Source organism: Musca vetustissima, unplaced genomic scaffold (genome assembly GCF_032173495.1).
Source record: "Musca vetustissima isolate MV318-11 ecotype Yass unplaced genomic scaffold, APGP_CSIRO_Mvet_v1 utg3607, whole genome shotgun sequence".
NCBI lineage: Eukaryota > Metazoa > Arthropoda > Insecta > Diptera > Muscidae > Musca > Musca vetustissima.
Genome location: NW_026875955.1, coordinates 43591 through 63366, shown reverse-complemented (window position 1 = coordinate 63366; position 19776 = coordinate 43591). Strand labels below are relative to the sequence as shown.

The window sequence follows — 19776 nt, the reverse complement described above, 5'->3', positions numbered from 1 at the left end:
AAAAGAATCAGAAAATTAAAATTAGACCCAAAATTTGTGAAGTATCATGGGCTCTTCCAAAACTTAGCCCATATGTTGATAATTTTCGCTAGAAAGATTTTCTACTCAAGAAAATTCAAAATACTAAATTACACACCAAAAATAAAAATATTTAAATTTGACTGACCAAATGAACCAATATCGATAATTTTTAATAGCAAAATCCTTAAAATATCGATTAATGAAGGATAACGTTATATTTGGGCTAGCCTGAAACTTGAACCAATATTGATCCTTTTTGGTAGAGAAAGTTTTATACGACGAGAAACCAAAATATAAAATTAGAGCCAATTTCTGTAAAAAAGTGTCTAAATATCTACATGGGTATTATATTTACCAAATATACCCATAATCCCCAAATATCCAATATTTAACTCGTGCCAATTCGGTAGGCTATGTAAAATTTCATGAACCGTTTATAAGCAAATTCATATGGTTTCATGTTACATATAAGAGCTCAAATAGGTAGGAAGAATGTGATTGGAAAATGTATCCGCAATCCGTAAATCTCCAATATTTAACACATGTTCATTCGGTAAGCTATGCAAAATTTTATGATCCGATTATGACAAATTTCAATAGTTTTTTGGGCGAATCGGGGATAATAAGAGTCCGAGAGAAAATCCAATTTCTGAAGGTAGAAAAATAATATTGTTTTAATTCACGCTTCTAGCGTCCAATAAAAAATATGTTTTATTTTTTTGGGAAATATATTTTTTTAATCCACACTTTGAGAGTCTAAGAGAAATACATATTTGCATAATAATTTATATACTGGCTTCGAAATTGACCTGAATCATACATTTTGTTTTTTTACTCTCCCTTTTAAAGTCCGAGAGAAAATCGCATCTCTGAAGGTTCCAGGAAAATAATATTTTTTTTAATTCGCGCTTCAATATTCCATTAAAAAATATATTTTTTAAATTTTCTAACAAATCAACTCTTCGAGTATCCAAAATATATATATATATATATATATTTCTAAACCACTTTACTTTGTTTTAACAAATTTTTAAGAATTCCACACTTTGATCGCCTTTGAAAAATATTTTTTTAACTTTGCAAAAATATTAAAAAAGTTATTATCCTCAACATTTAATTCCATAATTCTACTTAATTTTATTTCAAACGATTTCATGAATCCAATAGATTTTAAAAAATGTATTTCCTAATTCCCTTTTGCAAATTGTCCATACGTTAATATTTATATAAATTAAAGATATCTCACAATTTCTCCATATTATCAAGATGTCAAAGTAGGTAAAAGAAAATAGCAATTCTTCTAGGAAAGAAATTGAAATTGTAAATTTTTAATCTGGCATATGAAAAATTGCCCTTTCTGAACCAAACATATTTCCCATTGATTGCAAGTACATGCTAATAATACTTGGAAAATATATGTATTCTTATATCTTTTGAAGCGAAAATATATTTCATAGAAAACTGATATCAATTTCATTACATTGATATGACATTAATCTCTAAAATGATATGAATACGTTTAAAAGCGTATATATAAAAAAAAACACACACACACACAGCCACATATATACATGCATTCAACAATGTATATATTTCACATAATATACATATTTGTCCTTTTCATATATATGTACGTACACACACACATACATGAATTTCCTACTCAAATACAATTTATTTGCAAATTGAAAAAAAAAATCGAACTGTAAGAAAAGGAAAACGATTGCCCTGACTACTTACCATTTCTGGTAGACAATTTGTCCGGGATATGTGAGGAAATCGCTTGCAATTGTTCTGCATACTGCTCTTTGTGTACGTGTAAATGTTACCTTGGGGCGGATGTGTAACTAAAATAAAAACTATCAATAAAAATTGCATTATGCAAAACAGGATATTGACTTTCAGATTGTTTTTTGCTGCTGTTGATATTGTTGTTGTTGTTGCTGCATTGCATCTCATTTCTTGGTTTTGTGCTGCTGTTAACGCTTCCGCTGAAACCAAACCCACTTCCACTTATGGCCTTATTTGTAAAAGATCAATGTATATTTATCATACAGTAGGTAGCATTGGAATTTAAGGGCAATTTCATGTACAAAAGAACCAACAAAATCCCTGTGGCATAGACCCCATAGTTTACATATTTTGAATGTACACCACAAGGTGGAGGGTATTCAAATCTCGGTTCGGCAACATTCTGGACAAAAATCTGATTGATTCGAAAAACTTAATGGGACTATTTGAACATGTTAAGGTGTTAAACCTATATATACGATTTGGGGGTAAACCTTATATAGTGAAAATAGTGTTCTAAATCGGAAAACTTAAAGTTATGGCAAGTATTTCATAATTTCCCCATATATATTTTTTTACGATTTTGAAACCTATCCCACATTTACATGTTCTTGAAGTTTTTATGCTAAATAAATGGCATAGCTATATATATAGCATTCTTGCCATATTCCATTGCCACATATGCATATATTGTACATTATATGAGAGTGTATCTGTTTCGCAGACATTGCTTGCACTTTTTGTCGTTTTTTTCGGTTGTGGAAGCAATAAAAAGCAATATTCTCACTTTTTTTGGGGAGTGATATCAAACACACACTCAGTTCACAAAAAAAAGAAACAAATAAGCAGCCAACAATTGATGTTGATGCAAAATGGAGCAGTAGCAAAAAACAAAAATGTGCAAATCTCATGAATTTTTCACTTTAACACAATGCAAAAAAAATAGAAAGCAAGAACTTCGACTCGAGAATAACCAATCGCCAATATGGGGGATAAAGGACATCATCAGCGGGAATTTATGTTAACATTGATAAATAAATTTTATCGATTATTAATGGCAATGTGTTGCTATACATATACATTTGGGAAGCTTTGTTATACTTCAAAATTTTAAAGGGCATCTCTTTTGTTAGGATGCTTATGAATTGTAGTTAAGTAATTGGATACGAGAATATAACTTTTGATAGCAGAAAAAATTGAAAAAAGAAATAAAAAATTAAGAACACATTTTTTAAAAAAAATATGTTAAGATTTTATTGGGTTCTTTAAAGAAATTATGTTTTTAGAAAACGTTTTCGAAATAAAATTAAAAAAATATTTAATTATATTAATAAGCCAATAATGTAGCTTCAGTTTGGCATTAAATATAAAAATTGCATATTTCTTTTCTATAAAATATTTTCTTTCAATTTGGATCCCTCAAACAAAAAAAAAAATCATAATCGATTCCATTTCACAAAAAAATCGACTACGAATTGCTTTACCTAAACAATCAGTTTTTTCTGTCTTTTTGTTATCCCTTTTTCAAGATTTCTGATATTGAAGCACGTTTCCATTTTGAAAATTCCAATTTTATATGTGAGCTTTGAATGCATTCAAAGCAAAGATTACCCATATGTAAAGATGCGAACATGCGGAGAGACAGAGAAAGTAAATGCATGCATATAAGTTATACACAAAGCAAAAAATCAGGTCATAAAATGCCGGGATGCCAGACAAGAGATTTCGGAAAATCCAATTTTAAAACAAAAGTGTTTGATCGGAAATGTAAAAACATCGATAAGTTCTGTAGTATCGAAATTTTCATAACCTCCACTATTAGGAGAACATTCATCTCGGCACATCGAAATGCTAAAATATAGTCACTTCTTTTGAATAATGCACCAAAATACTTATAAAGGAGTTGCACATTGGGGGTATTTATATAGAACCTAATCTGAAACGTTGATAAATATTGATAATATTTAGTATATGATGAATGGAGAAGGATAAGAATTCAAAAAATATAATTAAATCCACATTGTTTAAAAAGCTCACCCAAACTCCGGAAAATACCGAAATTTTTCATAGGAAGATTTGCCACCCAATGTGAACCCGAGGCAACACCGAAATATGGGCCAATATTGATAGTTTTCGTTCGATGTATTTTCCACCCAATGAGAACAAATTTTATTTTTGATCGTATAAAACTCTCCAGAATACCGAGGCTTATATGAGGCTGCTTTTAAAGTTGATTCTCCAGAATACCGAGGCTTATATGAGGCTGCTTTTAAAGTTGATTCAATATCGATAATACCAAATTACAGCCAATTCGGGGACTACTCCAAACCTAAGCGAGTATTGATGATTTTGGGCAGGAGAACAAACGTTACAACCTCTGAAACCCCAAAAACCCAATTCACAGCCACTTCGATTGAAAAATGGCATAAACATTCAAATTTGCACATATATATTTGAAGATTCAAAACAGAATACAAATCATTTACAAAAATTGTTTGTAGTTATAGTTGTTTTTTTTTTTTGTGATTAAAGTAAAGTCTTTATTTTTGATGGCGGGAATGATAACTCTCAAAGGAAAATCGGAATCCAAAAATTCCAACGGTATTATGAAGTTTGCATGTCTGACTAGAATTATTGACTTCGCACAAATATTAACAAAATGGCGGACCTTTGACTTTTTTGGAAAATCGTATATTTTTGAACACAAACTAAGTTAAAAAACCAGTAAGGAAAGTAGTAGAGTCAGACTGGGCCGACTATATGATACCCTTCACCACTTTGGGTATATTTTACATATGTATCCTAACAGACGACGCGTTTTGTTATAAATCTATATCTGAACCGATTTGAGGAAAACTTGCCAGAGACTAATTTATATAACATCAGAACGTTGTGTCAATCGGCCTAGCTATGGATCTTTTCACGAAGCTTAGCAACATCATTCTAGACTTAATTCAGTACCCTATACCAAAATTCGTCAAATCGAAATATATATAGGGTCTTTCGTGCACCAATTACCTTAAATCGGATGAAAATGGGAGCTATATCTAAACCTGAAGCGAATTTCACGAAACTTGGCAGATATCATTCTCGATCTTATTCATAACTTTGTGCCAAATTTCGTGCACATCAAAAGATTTCCAGGGACTTTAATAGACTATTTACCTAAAATGGAGCGAAGCTATATATGGGAGCTATATCTAAATCTGAACGTTTTTTCCCAATTTCAATAGGGTTCGTCCTTGGACCAAACAATGAGCTGTGCCAAATTTCATCCAATTCGGATCATAAATGTGACCTGTACTTTGTTTACAATTTAACATGGACAGACAGACGGACGGACGGACGGACATGCATAAATTGATTTAGAAAGTGATCCTATGCATATTCTCAAAAGGAACCATGGGTCTATCTCGATTATTTTTGACTGTTACAAACATATGCACAAAGACATAATACCCTGTACCACACTGTGGCGAAGGGTATAATGAGCAAGATCTTCACCGTTTGGCAATTTATACGATAGCTATATAATCACAGAGGAACGTTAAAAAACTTGGAAACGATTGGTTTAGTAGTTGTTGAGTAATCGTAGTACTTAGTTGTAAAACACTATTTCGAAAAAAACTTTTTTAATGTTTGAGAATCAATCTTGTCGCCAATAAATCGACTATATCTTCCAGAGTTGTTGAGATTTCCACTTGAATTTTTTTAGAGACATTCTTGAATTGGTGTAGGTTGGAATTAAATAAAAAAATAACTTTTTTTGAAACACACAATGGGGGTCACCTTAAGAAGAAGTTAATATACACTACCCCTTTTGGTGAAGGGAATACAAGTTATAATTTTATTTAAATGTTCAGCTGTATTCTCCAAAAAAATTCACCATCAGATCATCCAGACATTTTCCAGTGAGTGTATGATAATATTTGAATGCTTCTTTTGTTAAGAAAAATTGTCGTAATGGACGAGGCTGTCCCTAATAACAATGCATTTGCGGAATCGTTATGAGTGTGCCAAAGCCAATTTTTTCAAATACTGGAAATTTTTGGTAAATGATTTATAAAAAATCGACAAAAGTATATTTATATATATATTTAAGTTCACAACTATGTATTCACGTAGTAGACCTACGGAAAGTCTAATAAAAATTAACACCTATACACAATTTTCTGTATTTTGAGCGTGTTTTCCAACCGAATTATCTTTAAGTTGGTATTTTACTGACGTATTTGGTAAGAAATCTCCTTCCCAACATTATTTATATTTGCCCTCTTTGACCTATAGAAAGTCTTCTAAAAATGATTTATATACCTTACCATTAAGAGATCTAGCATATCTCAGTATAAAATATTGTATTTATAGGTTAGACCTTTAGGAGACATTTTTGAAGAAGACACCTTTTGAAGGACTTCCATGTTGAAAGTTCTTTGACTGTTTAATTTTTGTACTAATTTTTACCGATTCTACTAAACAACTTCTTTGTCCATTAAATTCCTCTCCTATCGATTGTATATTTTCTTAATGCCAACAACAACAATCCAACCAACCAACAACGATTGATAACACCTGCATTTTTCATTGTTGTTATTTGACTTCTAAGGCAAAGTTTCTTTACTTATTTTGCCATTTTCATTTACACTACAATGCATTCGTACGTTCGATTCTTTTTTATTTTTTTTTAAGTAAAACTTGCTCTACTTCTAAATAACAACACAAACTTTAGCTACCATCAGAATGTGAATGCGTTTTCCCTACATATATCCTTTGATGCCAGAGTTTTCCCAAGATATTCCTTCTTGGCCTTCTATATTTCGTTCATACACTATTTATTTTCCATTACAATTGTTGCTGCTACAACTGCTGGTGGCTCGCGTGGAGAACATGCCGCATATGTTACATCTTGATCATTGCCCACCACCTTAACAACTATCACCATTACCATTGACTGCAAAACAAAAAAGCGTATGGCTGAGTATAAGGAGTATTCCTGTGCCATCATTTTTTAAAGCATTCTATTCATGTGTATCCACCTGGAATAGAACGCCGAGAGAGAAACAAAAAATGTGGAGCAACACAACACATACGCTTTCTTTTGTTTTGACTCAAATGCAATTGACTTTTGTTTATTGTCTCTGTTGTTTTTGTTGGTATGTTGCTCAAGTAGTTTCCGGCATTCTTTTTCGCATATTCTTCTCCCTTTTCGGTCTACTGTTTTTTGATGTTGTTGTTAGTATTTTGTAACTAAATTTATATCCATCTTTAAACTGTTGTTGTTTTAGTTTGTGTTACTTTTTTTGCCAATATCTTTCGGGTGATTCTTTCGAAAGTTTTTTGTTTTGCCGTGTGTAATTCAGTAAACTACAGGTGATTGTAAGGGAAAATATAAACAAGGGACGTAGCTAGGGGACAGTTATTGTGACTTAAAAATTCGGAATGAAAAAATAAAACTTCCCCAGTTTTTTTTAAGAATTTAAAAATAGAAATAAAAATATTAGGGCTTCCTTAGTTTCCGAGAAAAGAAAGCTAACTTTAGGTACTTGACAATTAAAATTGATTCCACATATAGCTCTGTAAACATATTTGTAAAATCTCATATTCATTTCAAGTTTGAATGATATCAATTCGAAAATTGTTCTTCTCTATGCTGATATTTAAAACTATTGAATATTTGCATACATCTTCTTTGCTCCTGCCCCTGTCTCTAACATCTAATCTTATAAACATAATGTTGTTTACTTCCTCAAAAGCCACCAGTTTCATTGTTCTTTTGTGTCTCATAAAAGTTTAAAAGGTCGGTTAGTTATTGCATAACCTCAAAAACCTTTACACAAACTGCATTTATTGCTGCTCTGCAAACACACACTCACAAACATTCATGACCGACAAACCATGAATATGTTTAGATATACCATGGATTGTTTGTAAGGTTACGGTTTAGATAAATATGTATAAGTGGATATTTGTTGTTATCTTTGTGCAATTTTCTAAACATTATTATATTTATATTATTTTTGTTTTTTTCTCCCTCCCTTTCTTTACAGGTGCTTCCAATGGCTTGACCGTACCTTTGTCGCCTTTCCTAGCTGGTCTTACGTTATTCTGTGCTCTACTTTTTGCCATTTCATGCATTATATTGGCAGCAATTTATCGACGATTTTCCAATCGGTAAGTTAATGAAAATTATACAACAACAACGAAAAATATTCTTGGTAAGATAATTTGATAAAGTTTGTAGAAAAATAAAATGAAAGAAAATCAAAGAGGATGGAGAATTAATTAAAAAATTCAAACTGACCCAATTGGGTATAATTTCATTAGACATCTAAAAACAGCAAATTTTACGCAGGCATATAATCTTTTATAAATAGGAGTCTTTTAACGCGTATTTTAGATTCAGAAAACTGGACTTCTTGGATAAATTCTTCAGACTGAATTTCAATATAAATCAGAAGTTCTTCAGACCTTATTATTCGTGAAAGATATACGACTGGCCTTCTCCATGTAAAAAATCTTCTCTGGGAAGTACACATCACTGAGAAATTCTTAGAAGCCAACTCTGGAATTTAGATGAACTTCTGAAAATCGTCCATGTATATAAGATCCTATGTATTCTTTTACAGGTGTTAAATAATTTTACTGGTCTTTTATATGTGACACACTTCTACAGGTCTTCATTATGTAGAAGACTTTCGGTGGGACGTCTATACGAGGGCCTACAAACCTTCTGTGTAGAAAACCTTCTACAAATTATATATAAAACATTTTAAAGAACCTCTGTAAGTGTACCGGTCCTTCTATATATAGAAAAAACATATACCCATCTGAGAAACTTATTTTAAAGTAAAAAAATCGAACATCAGTTCGATCGTTTAGAAAATGCGGTCAAAATGTTGAAAATAAAACGATATTTTTTATGGGGAATATTTCAAAATTTTCTACAAAGACGTTTATCCAAAAGAAAAAACATTGTTTATTGTCAAAAAAAAACATCGAAAATCAGTTATATCCGTAAATGGGTAATATCATATGGGGCATATCTCAAACATGGGCCTGTATTGCAAATTTTTTACGTATCAGCCTTCAAAAACCCTAAATGTCAAATATCCTTTGGTTTGGAAATTTTGGCTAGCTTTTGAAATGCAAAAAAGCTTATTGGGTACGAAATCTCTCACCTAAATATTATATACATAGGTCCACTTTTTCGAATAGTCCCCATATAACAGTACCCCTCAATTTTAGATATTTTGGATTTCCTGAGTGCAATTTTCAACCGAATTCGCTAAAATTCGGTACATTGGGTTCTTATTGGATACCAAATATCTCCACTAAAAATTATAAATATCGGCCTACTTTTTCTGGTAGCCTCCACATAACGGTACCCCTCAATTTATCGTATTTTGGGGTTATTGAGAACGTTTTTCAACCGAATTCACTGAAATTGGTACATTGGATTCTTTTTGGGTACCAAATCTCTCCACTTTTTTTGGTGGCCCCATATAATAGTACCCCACAATTTACGGTAGTTTGAGGTTCTTATGGACGTTTTTCAACCAAATTCGCTAAAATTTGGTACATTGGGTTCTTTTTGGGTAGCAAATATCTCCACCAAAAATTATAAATATATTTCCGGTAGCCCCCATATAAGGTTATCCCTCTATTTCCGATATGTTGGGGTTCTTGAGCGCGCTTTTCAATCCAATTGGCTGAAATTTTGTATATAGGGTAATTTTTGGGTACCAAATTTCTCCATTAAAATTATAAATATAGGTCCACTTTTTCCGGCAGCCCCCATATAACGGTACACCCAATTTTCGGCATTTTGGGCGTGTTTTTCAACCGAATTCGCTGTAATTTGGCATTTTGTTGACGTATTTGGTAAAAAAAATTCCTTCCCAAAAAGTATTTATATTTGTCCCCTTTTGGGGGTAGTACCCATATAAGTATATATATTTTATATTAAAATAATCAACTGATTTGTTCCGCATACACCCTCATATAGTGCTAACTCCAATTGTTCGGTATTTCCTACACGATGTAGTCGATATTGGTCAATTTTGATGATCCACCCTTCCATGCGTTATCAACATCGGACCACGTTTTGATGTTTTTGAGATTTTGGGAAAAATCCTCATTAAAAATTGCAGAGATTTGTATTTCGTAAGCATTATAGCATACAGCAATCGTTTGGTACAATTGTCGGTAAAGGTCCGCTGTTTTGGTATTTTCAATATATTCCCCCATTTATTTCCTTACATTAGAAGTCTCCACAGTATAACATAATTGCTCGTGGGATGGGAAACATCATTGCTAATAAATGTCAATACTCTTTGCTGAAAATTTTTGGAATTTAATATTAATATTATTGCAACCTTTGACACCCCATCCCTCCCAAATCGAAGGCTTAACAACATTAATACCATTAATACCAACAAAAAGACGTGAAGGATATCCATTTATCTCAAATATCATTATGTCTGGTTTGAATTATTACACATACAACCACCCACCCACACAGCTAAACATAATTATATGTATATCTTCAAAGGACATCCATACATATATCTATCTTATTTTTTTCTTCTCGGGTATCCTTTCTGTTACACAAACACCCTGCACAAATAGTGACTGTCACAACTGTAAATCCAACATGACGCCTACACATCAAAGTGTATAATATTAAATAAATTAACCCAATATCGTATTAGTTAGTATGGGTGGGCGGAGACGGTTATGTCCGAAATGGCTAATGTTACACAACACAACAACAAAAACAAAACCTGCTGGAAAAATAAACGTCATGTCGTTGATAGGATATGGCAGGGCAAAGCCACCTTTAGACATTAATACACTGGACAACTAAAGCAGCATTGATCCTTTTGTGTGTGTGTGTTTATCATCAACCGAAAAAAGGAAACATTTAGTTGTGGTGGTGTCCGTACACTTTATTTTCGATGTGGGTGGGTGTGTGTGTACGAAAAGCTAAACCCATTTATTTCTATTTTTCATTCTATGTGACCGAACAGTGTTGTTGTTATTTGTGTGGTTGGTTCTAAAGGCCAACACCACTATCGATGTTGCTCTTTTTTTGTTTCCATCATAAATATTAAAGGTTTCCCTTTGGCCGATTACAATGTTATTTCCGTGTATTCCGTTGAACAACACGCATAGGGTAAACATTTTTTGGTGCTGAGTATTCGATTACATTTAATTAAATAAAATTACCCTAACAAAATGTTCTTTGTTGTAGTTGTGTGTGTGTGCGTGTGTGTTTTGCCACAGGGGGCGTATGACAAACACATTACAAGCATTCATCCATAAGTTTAGCAGCGTTTGAATGAAATGCATGGTCATAGTGTTTCAAGTGAAATCTAATTTTGCAAGGTTGTTTTTTGACAGATGTGGTTACATTGACATTTCAGCAATTCCTAGCTTCTCTGTTTGTGGTCAATATGAAATTTTTGTTTGACACCGTAAGTCGATGTTAACAAAATTAAATTTGTTTGAGGCTAAGGAAATGTATACTATATTGCAAGGATAATGTTTCAAAACAGGATATTTTTTATCGAGAAAAAATGGCTCATTGTGGCTATCGGCAATTTTTTAGTGGGTAGTAATAAATGTCTACTTGGAAGATTTTTAGTTTCCTGTGGAGCCTCTGAACATGGATTTTTTCTATAGAAAGTTACTTCTCCGGGGCCCACTGAGTTCTGTGAGCACCTGAGTCATTATTTCGCATTAAAAAAATCTGAAGGATATATTCGTCCATATTTTGTTATAGCTCCCGGTACCGGGAGCTATAACATAATATAACAATATCTCAAGACCTCATAGAAATTTTATAATGTTTGAAGTATACTGGAAGATCTTGCTGCATTTTCATGTTTGCTTATCATTATCCTTATGGAATTTAACTTATTATAATGACGGGACACATTATATAAATATAAATATTTTAATTTTATTATTATTTTTTTAATAAAATATATTAATTTAATTTCACTTAATTTATTTCTAATTTTGTTCTATCTTTTTTCCTTTCAGCCAAAACGACAACAATTTAAAACCAACCAAACACACACAACTCTCAATACCCGCCGATTGTCAACTGGACCCCTTGCAACCGAATCATCATCATAATCATTACGAACAGAACAATCATCAGGCCCATCACAGTCTATTGCAATCGAATGGTGATGGCAAACTACAAGCTGTTGTGGGTAGTGGTGGTGGTGGCAGTAGTATAGGAGGTGGTATCGGTGGTGGCGGTGCTTCATCGCCATCAGCCTTAAGTATGGGTGGCAGTGGAGGTGGTGGTGGTATTATTGGTGGCATTATGGATTCATCGACATTAAGGTCAACTACCCATCATCATTATCAACAACGACAGTCGCCACAAATGATGGGCGATCCGCCTGAAGGCGATGACACAGATCCAGATGTTATACCAAATCAATATGGTAAGTATTTAAACGTAGCCATTAGCCATATTAGTGGAAAGAAGCTTTTTGGTATTAGCGGGCAATTTCAACAATTATGCTTGAATTAGATGGTAGGTGTTCTTTTTTTTGCGAGAGAGTAATAGGGGTGAGGTTTTAATTTTGTAATTGAAAGTGAGTATGTTGTGAATGGGATTGGGAGGGGAAGATGGAGGCAAAATAAAGTTCTGCATGGAAAGAGAATAAAGGGATTAATTTATTTCTACCAAAATAGCTGATTTTTTTATTTTTGATACCCATTGTGCTGTAAATTTTCCTACGCTCATTTTCTGTATATATTCTGCATCCGGTAGTAAATCTCTCTATCGAAAATTCTCAATATTATTCTATTTTTCTGGATAACTACTATACTTACCCCCTATTTTCGGCATATTGGCTTCATATTGACTTTCATAAAAATTTTCGACCGAATTGGCTGTAATTGAGCATCAACTCTATCATAGTAAATGTTCCCAATATCGATCCCCATAATTTTCGCAATTTTGTCGGAATTACAATTAGTTAGTGCTCTATTTAGGGGTCAAATTTTCCTACCAAAAATTATAAATATCGACAGAGCTTTATGTATAGTCTCCAACCTATTTATAGGAATTTTAATGGTCTATGAAGTGGCTAAAATTTGACATTCTGGAATCTTACAGGGAAGAAAGTTCTCCTCTTAGCATATTTATTTTTAATACAAGTCAATTTTTATAGAGCACCCACAAATGGCAGGAGCCATTTACAGTGTACTCGAGCCCTCGTAGCCCAATTTATCCTACCCGTGTGTCTGAAGTTTGCTAATTTGTTTTCTTCTGACATTTTACAAGAACATAACCCCCATACATATACGTCTATATGCATGGCCCGGTCGAACATAATTTATTTTGATACCCTCCACCATAGAGGCTGTTTTTATACCCTTCACCACACTGTGCTGCAGGGTATTATGTCTTTGTGCATATGCATGTCCGTCGTCCGTCTGTCCCTGTTAAATTGTAAACAAAATACAGGTAGCATTTATGATCCGATTTTGATGAAATTCGACACAGCTCATTTATTTGCCCCAAGGATGAACTCTATTGAAATTGGGAAAAATCGGCTCAGATTTAGATATAGCTCCCATATATATTTTCGTCCGATTTAAGGTAAATGGTGCACCAAAGGTCCTATATATCTTTCGATTTGCACCAAATGTGGCACATCGAACTGAATTAAGCCTAGAATGATGAGTGCTTAGTTTCGTGGAAATCGGTTCAGATTTAGATATAGCTCCAATATATATTTTCGACCGATTTTATGTAAATGGTGAACTAAAGTCCTTATATATCTTTCGATTTGCACGAAATTCGACATAGCGTACTGTACTGAGTCTAGAATGATGTGTGCTAAGTTTTGAGGAAATCGGTTCAGATTTAGATATAGCTCCCGTATATATTTTCGTCCGATTTAATATAAATGGTGACCCAATGTTGTTATATATCTTACGTTCAATTTCATGTCAATGCTCCTTCGAAAAGGTGACATCTGTTAGGAGACTATGTATAATATACCCAAGCTGGTGAAGAGTATCATATAGTCGGCCCAGTCCGACTTTACTACTTTCCTTATTGGTTTTCACTTATTTTACTTGCTGTTCAATTGCTTGGGCTTTAATATTTTTTGTCCAGGTGGAATTATTACATTAGCTTCCCAAATGGCTTTAATTTGGTATTCCGTGACCTTGCTGGGTAAACAAGTTTTGTCATTGTGAACATTTTCAATATAAGTACATTTTTCGCATATCCCTACAAAGTTCACGAGCCATTTGCAGTAAACTTGAGTCCCTAGCTCTATTTATTCAACATAAAAAATTTCGTATTTTTGGAATGTCTATCTCATGGTGGAGGTCCCGGTCCAATTGTATATTTAATATTTTTCAAGATGGAATTATGAAAAAAAGTCCTTACATTAATTTTTCGGCATCCTCACCAATATAATATTATATAATTAATTAAATATTATTCCTGGAACATTTTTCCTTTCACCAAACCTTTGTTATCTTATACTCCTAGTGTCTATTTTTTTCTCAGCGACTGTATAATTAAAAACTTTGTTAAAACTGTGTGTTTTTCACAATTAATATAACATTTTTTTTGTTTAGTTCTGTTGTTGCTGTTTGTGTGTGTTGCGTCCATAATATGCTGCAAACTATATAACAAGCTGTTAATTAATATTGTTGTACTTTGTACTTATCTTTTCACATTTTTTTATATCACTTTTTCATCTCGCTCTAACTATCGTGTATTCTTTTATTTCCTTTTGCTTTCATTATAGAAAAACGTCCACTGAAGTCTATGATGGCTTCACCTATATTCCGTAGCCCATCGGCGCGTTTACTGCAACGTGATTATTGCACACCAGATGCTACAGATGGCGGCGGCGGCGGCCCGGACACACTGGGTGGCAGTGGGAGTGTTATTGGCATTACAAATGGTTCGGCATTAAGCAGTGCCGATGGTGTATCCAGTTTAGGTTCATTAAAAAGTAATAATGGCAGCCTTGGCATTGGCAATGAGGTGCTGCATTACACATTTAGGCCGAGCAAACAAATTGTAAGTATAAAAAAATAACGACTCAAGAAAACACAGAAAATGTCAATAAAAAATAAATGAACTATAAAGGGGGGTGTAAATAATACAGGCAACATGGCCTGCAGAGTAGAGTTACTAAGTCTTTTCTCTTTGGACAAAGATCAATAGCAAATGATAGGAAAACAAACAAAACTAAATGGAATATTTTATAAGAAGTTTTCTTCTCTACTTAAGCTTTAAAGTTTGAAGAGCAAAAGAAAAAATAAAAAAACGAATGAAGTTAAATAGAAAAATCCATGTATTGAATAATGTCTCAGGTATGTTTAAATAAATAATTTCTTTTTAAAAAGATAGCTCCACAATTTCCCAGAAAGAGGCAATATAAATGTTAACAATTTGAATTTATTTCATAATTCTTTCCTGAGAATTGTAGCTCTTCAAAATCGTTCTTTTGAAAATGTTAAGAAACGGTTTATCTCCCCCCTTCCATTTTTCCACTTGGAATTTTATTGCAATTTTCTCCTGCTTTACATTTTGACACAATTTGTATTTTAATATGAAATCCAATTAATGTCTGTGTTAATAATGATTAATTGGAAAATTTAATTTATTATAAATATGTATATCAGCACTTTTAATTTCAATAGAAATTAATCAGTTATTTATGCAGGCATAATCATGGTAATGACATTTAATCGGTGTGTGTGAGTGTGTGAGACAGAGGAATTATTGGAATCCAAATAACATTATTGAATAAATATTTTCAGTGAATGTGTTAATAGAACTACATTAATAATTTATTAAAAATTGTTGTGTCAATATATATATATATATATTGCGTAAATTTGATAAGGATACGAGGGATGACATTTGCGGGAAAGGTATAAGGGTTGGAAAAGATTTGATTTGTTTCCAAAATGAATGAGGTTTGCAGTTGTAGAAATATGGAGAATATGGGGACGATAAAGTCTAGAGGCTGTATAATATTACAATCGAAAACACTCGACAATAACTGATGACTGCTATATATTTATAGCCTATACCAAACAAGGTGTTACCTAGCGCCATGTGTAATTTTCATTGGAAAGTGTTAAATTTTTTAGCATTAACGTTCTCAGTACGGATTGACGTACGATCATGTATTGCTGCACCATCCTATACCACTGTATAAAAATGGGTTAAAAAAGCCTATCGGGGCTCAATGACTAAATTATGGTACAGAACATTAATGTCGTGTGTTATCTGAGTGCAGGATGAAAGTGATTTACAGAACATTTCTTCCACAAGCATACATTTAATATTGCATGAACACCTGATCCTAAAAAGGATTTTTCTCACTGGATCAGCTAGGAAAATGTCCTGTCGATTTGTGCAAAAAAAATGAAATCGTTATATTTTCCAGCAATGTAGAGTGGCTTCCAAAACTTGCCTGCTAGATTAAAATTACAAGCACTCCGGTTGGAAAATTGGCGTAGTATATTTTATATACGACAAATGTAGGGGGACCTCTATATGGGATCTATGTAAGAACATGGACCTATATGGAACATTTTCTGTGCAAATGTTTTCTATTCTCAGAAACCCAGAATTTCCAATTCCAATCACTTCTGCATGTAAATCAATCCCTCAAACTACCGAAAATGATGCGAGCCATTATAGGGGCTATGTCAAAACATGGACCAAGATCCCAACTTTTCTGCGCAAATGTTTTTCAACCTCCAATAACCTGGAGCGTTAAATTGCAGTGTGGTGTAATGCGGTTCGGATATTTGAAGAGTGGAACTATACAAAAACTATTTTCCAAATGTGTTTCTAACCGTCCATGAAACCCGAATGTCAAACTACAGCCATTTCGAGAAGGAAATGCGACTAAAATATTCAGTATACCGAAAATGGGCTGGGACCATAGGGACTCTAGCAATACATGGACCTATATAAAACATTTTTCTGCAGAGATGTTTCCATTCCTACAAAAAAACCCGGAATGCCAAATTACGAATACTTCGAAGGGATTTTTTGGTGAAACAAAACTTCAAAAGAGATTTCACCAATAACCCGGAGTATCAACCTACAGGCGATTCGGTTAGGAAAACGACTAAAACATTCGAAATACCGAAAATAGGGGGACTATGTGGACGAACGTCAAAAATATTCTGCAATGATGTTTCCTACCCGTAACGCAAAATATGGAAATGCAGCGTTCAAAATACCGAAAATGGGACGGGACCATTATGAGGACTGTACTGTGTGTAAAATTTCAAACTTCTAACCTTTAAAGATTTTTATCAGATCGTCAGTGGCGAGGATTCATGGATCTGTGTGTATGTTCCCTAAACCAAATAAAAATCGACCGAGTCGGTCTCCGAAGAAGTACTAAATCCAAAGAATACTGTATAGGGGAAAAGCAAATGTTCGCCTGTTTCTTCAACAACTGGTAATATGGCCACTTTTCTGCTCGAACAATATATGACGGTCAATTCTGAGAGGTCAACCACATTTTTTTAGCCTGAAATCTTTGAAATGTTTTTAAAAACGAAGAAGATAATTGGAATCATGGTGAAGCGTATGACGCGATCTCTCCCAATTTGGCTGAAATAAGGGCCTGTTTTACCGGCCAGACCGTTAAATTGTTTGGTCATCCACCTTACAGCCCTGTCTTGACAACCAATGACTTCGTTTTATTCCCGCACGTCAAGGAAAAATGCATGACCAATGACTCTCGCTCCCAGAAAAAGAGCAGGGGGATACTTCTTAACCAAAAATAATATGACGAAGTCTATTTTTACTCTTATTAAAAATGTCAAGGTGTTTCAAATGGAATAGCATATTTCCATATAAAAATATTTGTTCATCTTACCTTCTAGGTCAACCCTAAAATTGATTTTCTTCCATTCATGCATACCAAGGTTTAAATAAATCTTTAGGTCATTTCATTTCTTATAAAATATTTAGCAATTTAATGTTTTGTTTGTTTTCACTTTCCTTTAAAATTGGAATGAAAATACATTTACAACAAATATAAATAAAAAACACAGCTAGGAAAGTAACAAAGACGACGACGATGATGATGATTTTACAAGAATGAAAATAACAAAGAAAATCACACAACTCATGGTCACATTTTATGTGACATATAATAGCTTGAGGGAATTAAAACAGAAACATATTTTTTTCTTTTTGTCCTACTATGGGATCTAGTTCTGTAGTCAAGATGAAGAAAGCTAAAACAAAATAGGACAGGCCTTAAATACCTTTACACACAGTCACACATACTTTGCTTGCAAAAAAAAAAAAAAAGGAATCTAGAAAAAAGGAAAACACTCTTGATTAAAATGCCCTTAATACATTTTAAGCCAGAACATATTATTTAAAAATAAAACAAGGATACAATTTTATATATCTACATTTTTCTATATACACAAGCAGACGCACACACACACATTTTGTTTATTACACATAAAACACAAAATGGTCAATGCCATCGTCGACATCATCATCAGCAAGCATCACCCATGACTATTGCCATCTGGCTTTGTGCTATCATTCATTTCTTCATTTCTTTTATATACATATTCTGCTTTTACTACATCATGGTTATTTTGCCATTACCGTTCACATCTTCTTCTCCTTCTTTTTTTTTCATTACAGAGTTATGCCACATTGAACAAAAAAGGTATTACCACATGTAGTCCACCGTTGGGTGTGGGTTTACCCTTTAGTAGTACAACAACAACATCATCATCACTCTCATCCTATCATCCCACCACTCAGCCAATGGAAGTAAGTCTGCTAAGTCCCAATAATCCATCGGTAACATCATCGATCAGTGAATACCGGTTTCGACCGGAAGTCGTTACCACCTCGAATCGCATCCAGGAAAGTTGTATATAAATTTAAATACACAAAAACATAAAGAAAATAGAGATATACATACTTACGCACAAACGCATCTCAATGTACATCAAATGTAGAAATCATTGTCTAACGAAGGTGCTGCTGCGCAACAAACAACAACAAAAAAAACAACCTTCCTGCCTGACTGCCGTCTAACCAAACTAAACAAGAACAACAACAACCTACCAAAAAATATTGATGTGAAACAAAAATTACTTAAAGGCCATAATTGTCTAACACAACTACATATATAATTTGATGTTTTTTATGTGTACAGCTGCTGTAAATGTTTATATGTAAATGTTATATATATTTATACTCTATATATATATGAAATTTTTAATATTTTTCTATTATTATTATTTATTTGTAAAATAATGTTGAACTTTCTATTGTTGCTGCTCTTTATATACATACATATATCCGAAGGAGAGTGGAGGGGTAATATAGGCTGGATGAAGATTGAAACTCAAAAGTAATAGAACTTGATAGATAAACTGGGGCTCAAATATTTTAAAAGAAAATTTGAAATGACAAACTTTATTAAAACGAGTATTCATTTCAAATTTAAATTGAAAAAAATGAGCCCCAAATTAAGATTTTATTTTGAATTTAGCCATATATTACCCCTCCTCTCCCTCCGCAAAATGCTGTTGAAAATTGTGTCTCTAAACAAAAAACTTGTTAATGCTTCAAATTCAAATTTCGAGTTCAAACAAAAAATCAGTGATCGAATAGTCTGTTGAGGTAAATACTTTGATTAGTTTTTAAGACGAATAGCTGTTAGGTTGAAATTTAACAAATTCCAAAAGACTTTATATAGGAAAAGAATAATACAAAAATATAAATGCTAACGAATATATTTAAAAAGATAAATATTTAGGAATATTTTAATTTTTTCGAAAATATTTTATATTCTATTATTTCTTTTAATTTTTTTTTTTCATTTATTTCAATGTTTAAAGAAATTTAATAAACCTCTTTTTGTTGTTATTCTTGTCATTGTTTTCAAAACATAT

General features: G+C 32.9%; 1 protein-coding gene across 1 annotated transcript in view; it reads left to right on the top strand.

Annotated features, from left to right (window-relative positions):
* Positions 1–18759, top strand: part of LOC133338491 (neural cell adhesion molecule 2) — a gene marked incomplete at its 5' end in the record, with an annotated part of 112518 nt that extends 93759 nt beyond the window's left edge. Inside the window, 4 exons of the mRNA XM_061546659.1 lie at positions 7857–7980; positions 11857–12272; positions 14607–14884; positions 18512–18759. Of these exons, the coding sequence (XP_061402643.1) occupies positions 7857–7980; positions 11857–12272; positions 14607–14884; positions 18512–18754 (1061 nt within the window). The remainder of the gene's footprint in view (positions 1–7856; positions 7981–11856; positions 12273–14606; positions 14885–18511) is intronic.
* Between the last annotated feature and the right edge of the window lie 1017 nt (positions 18760–19776).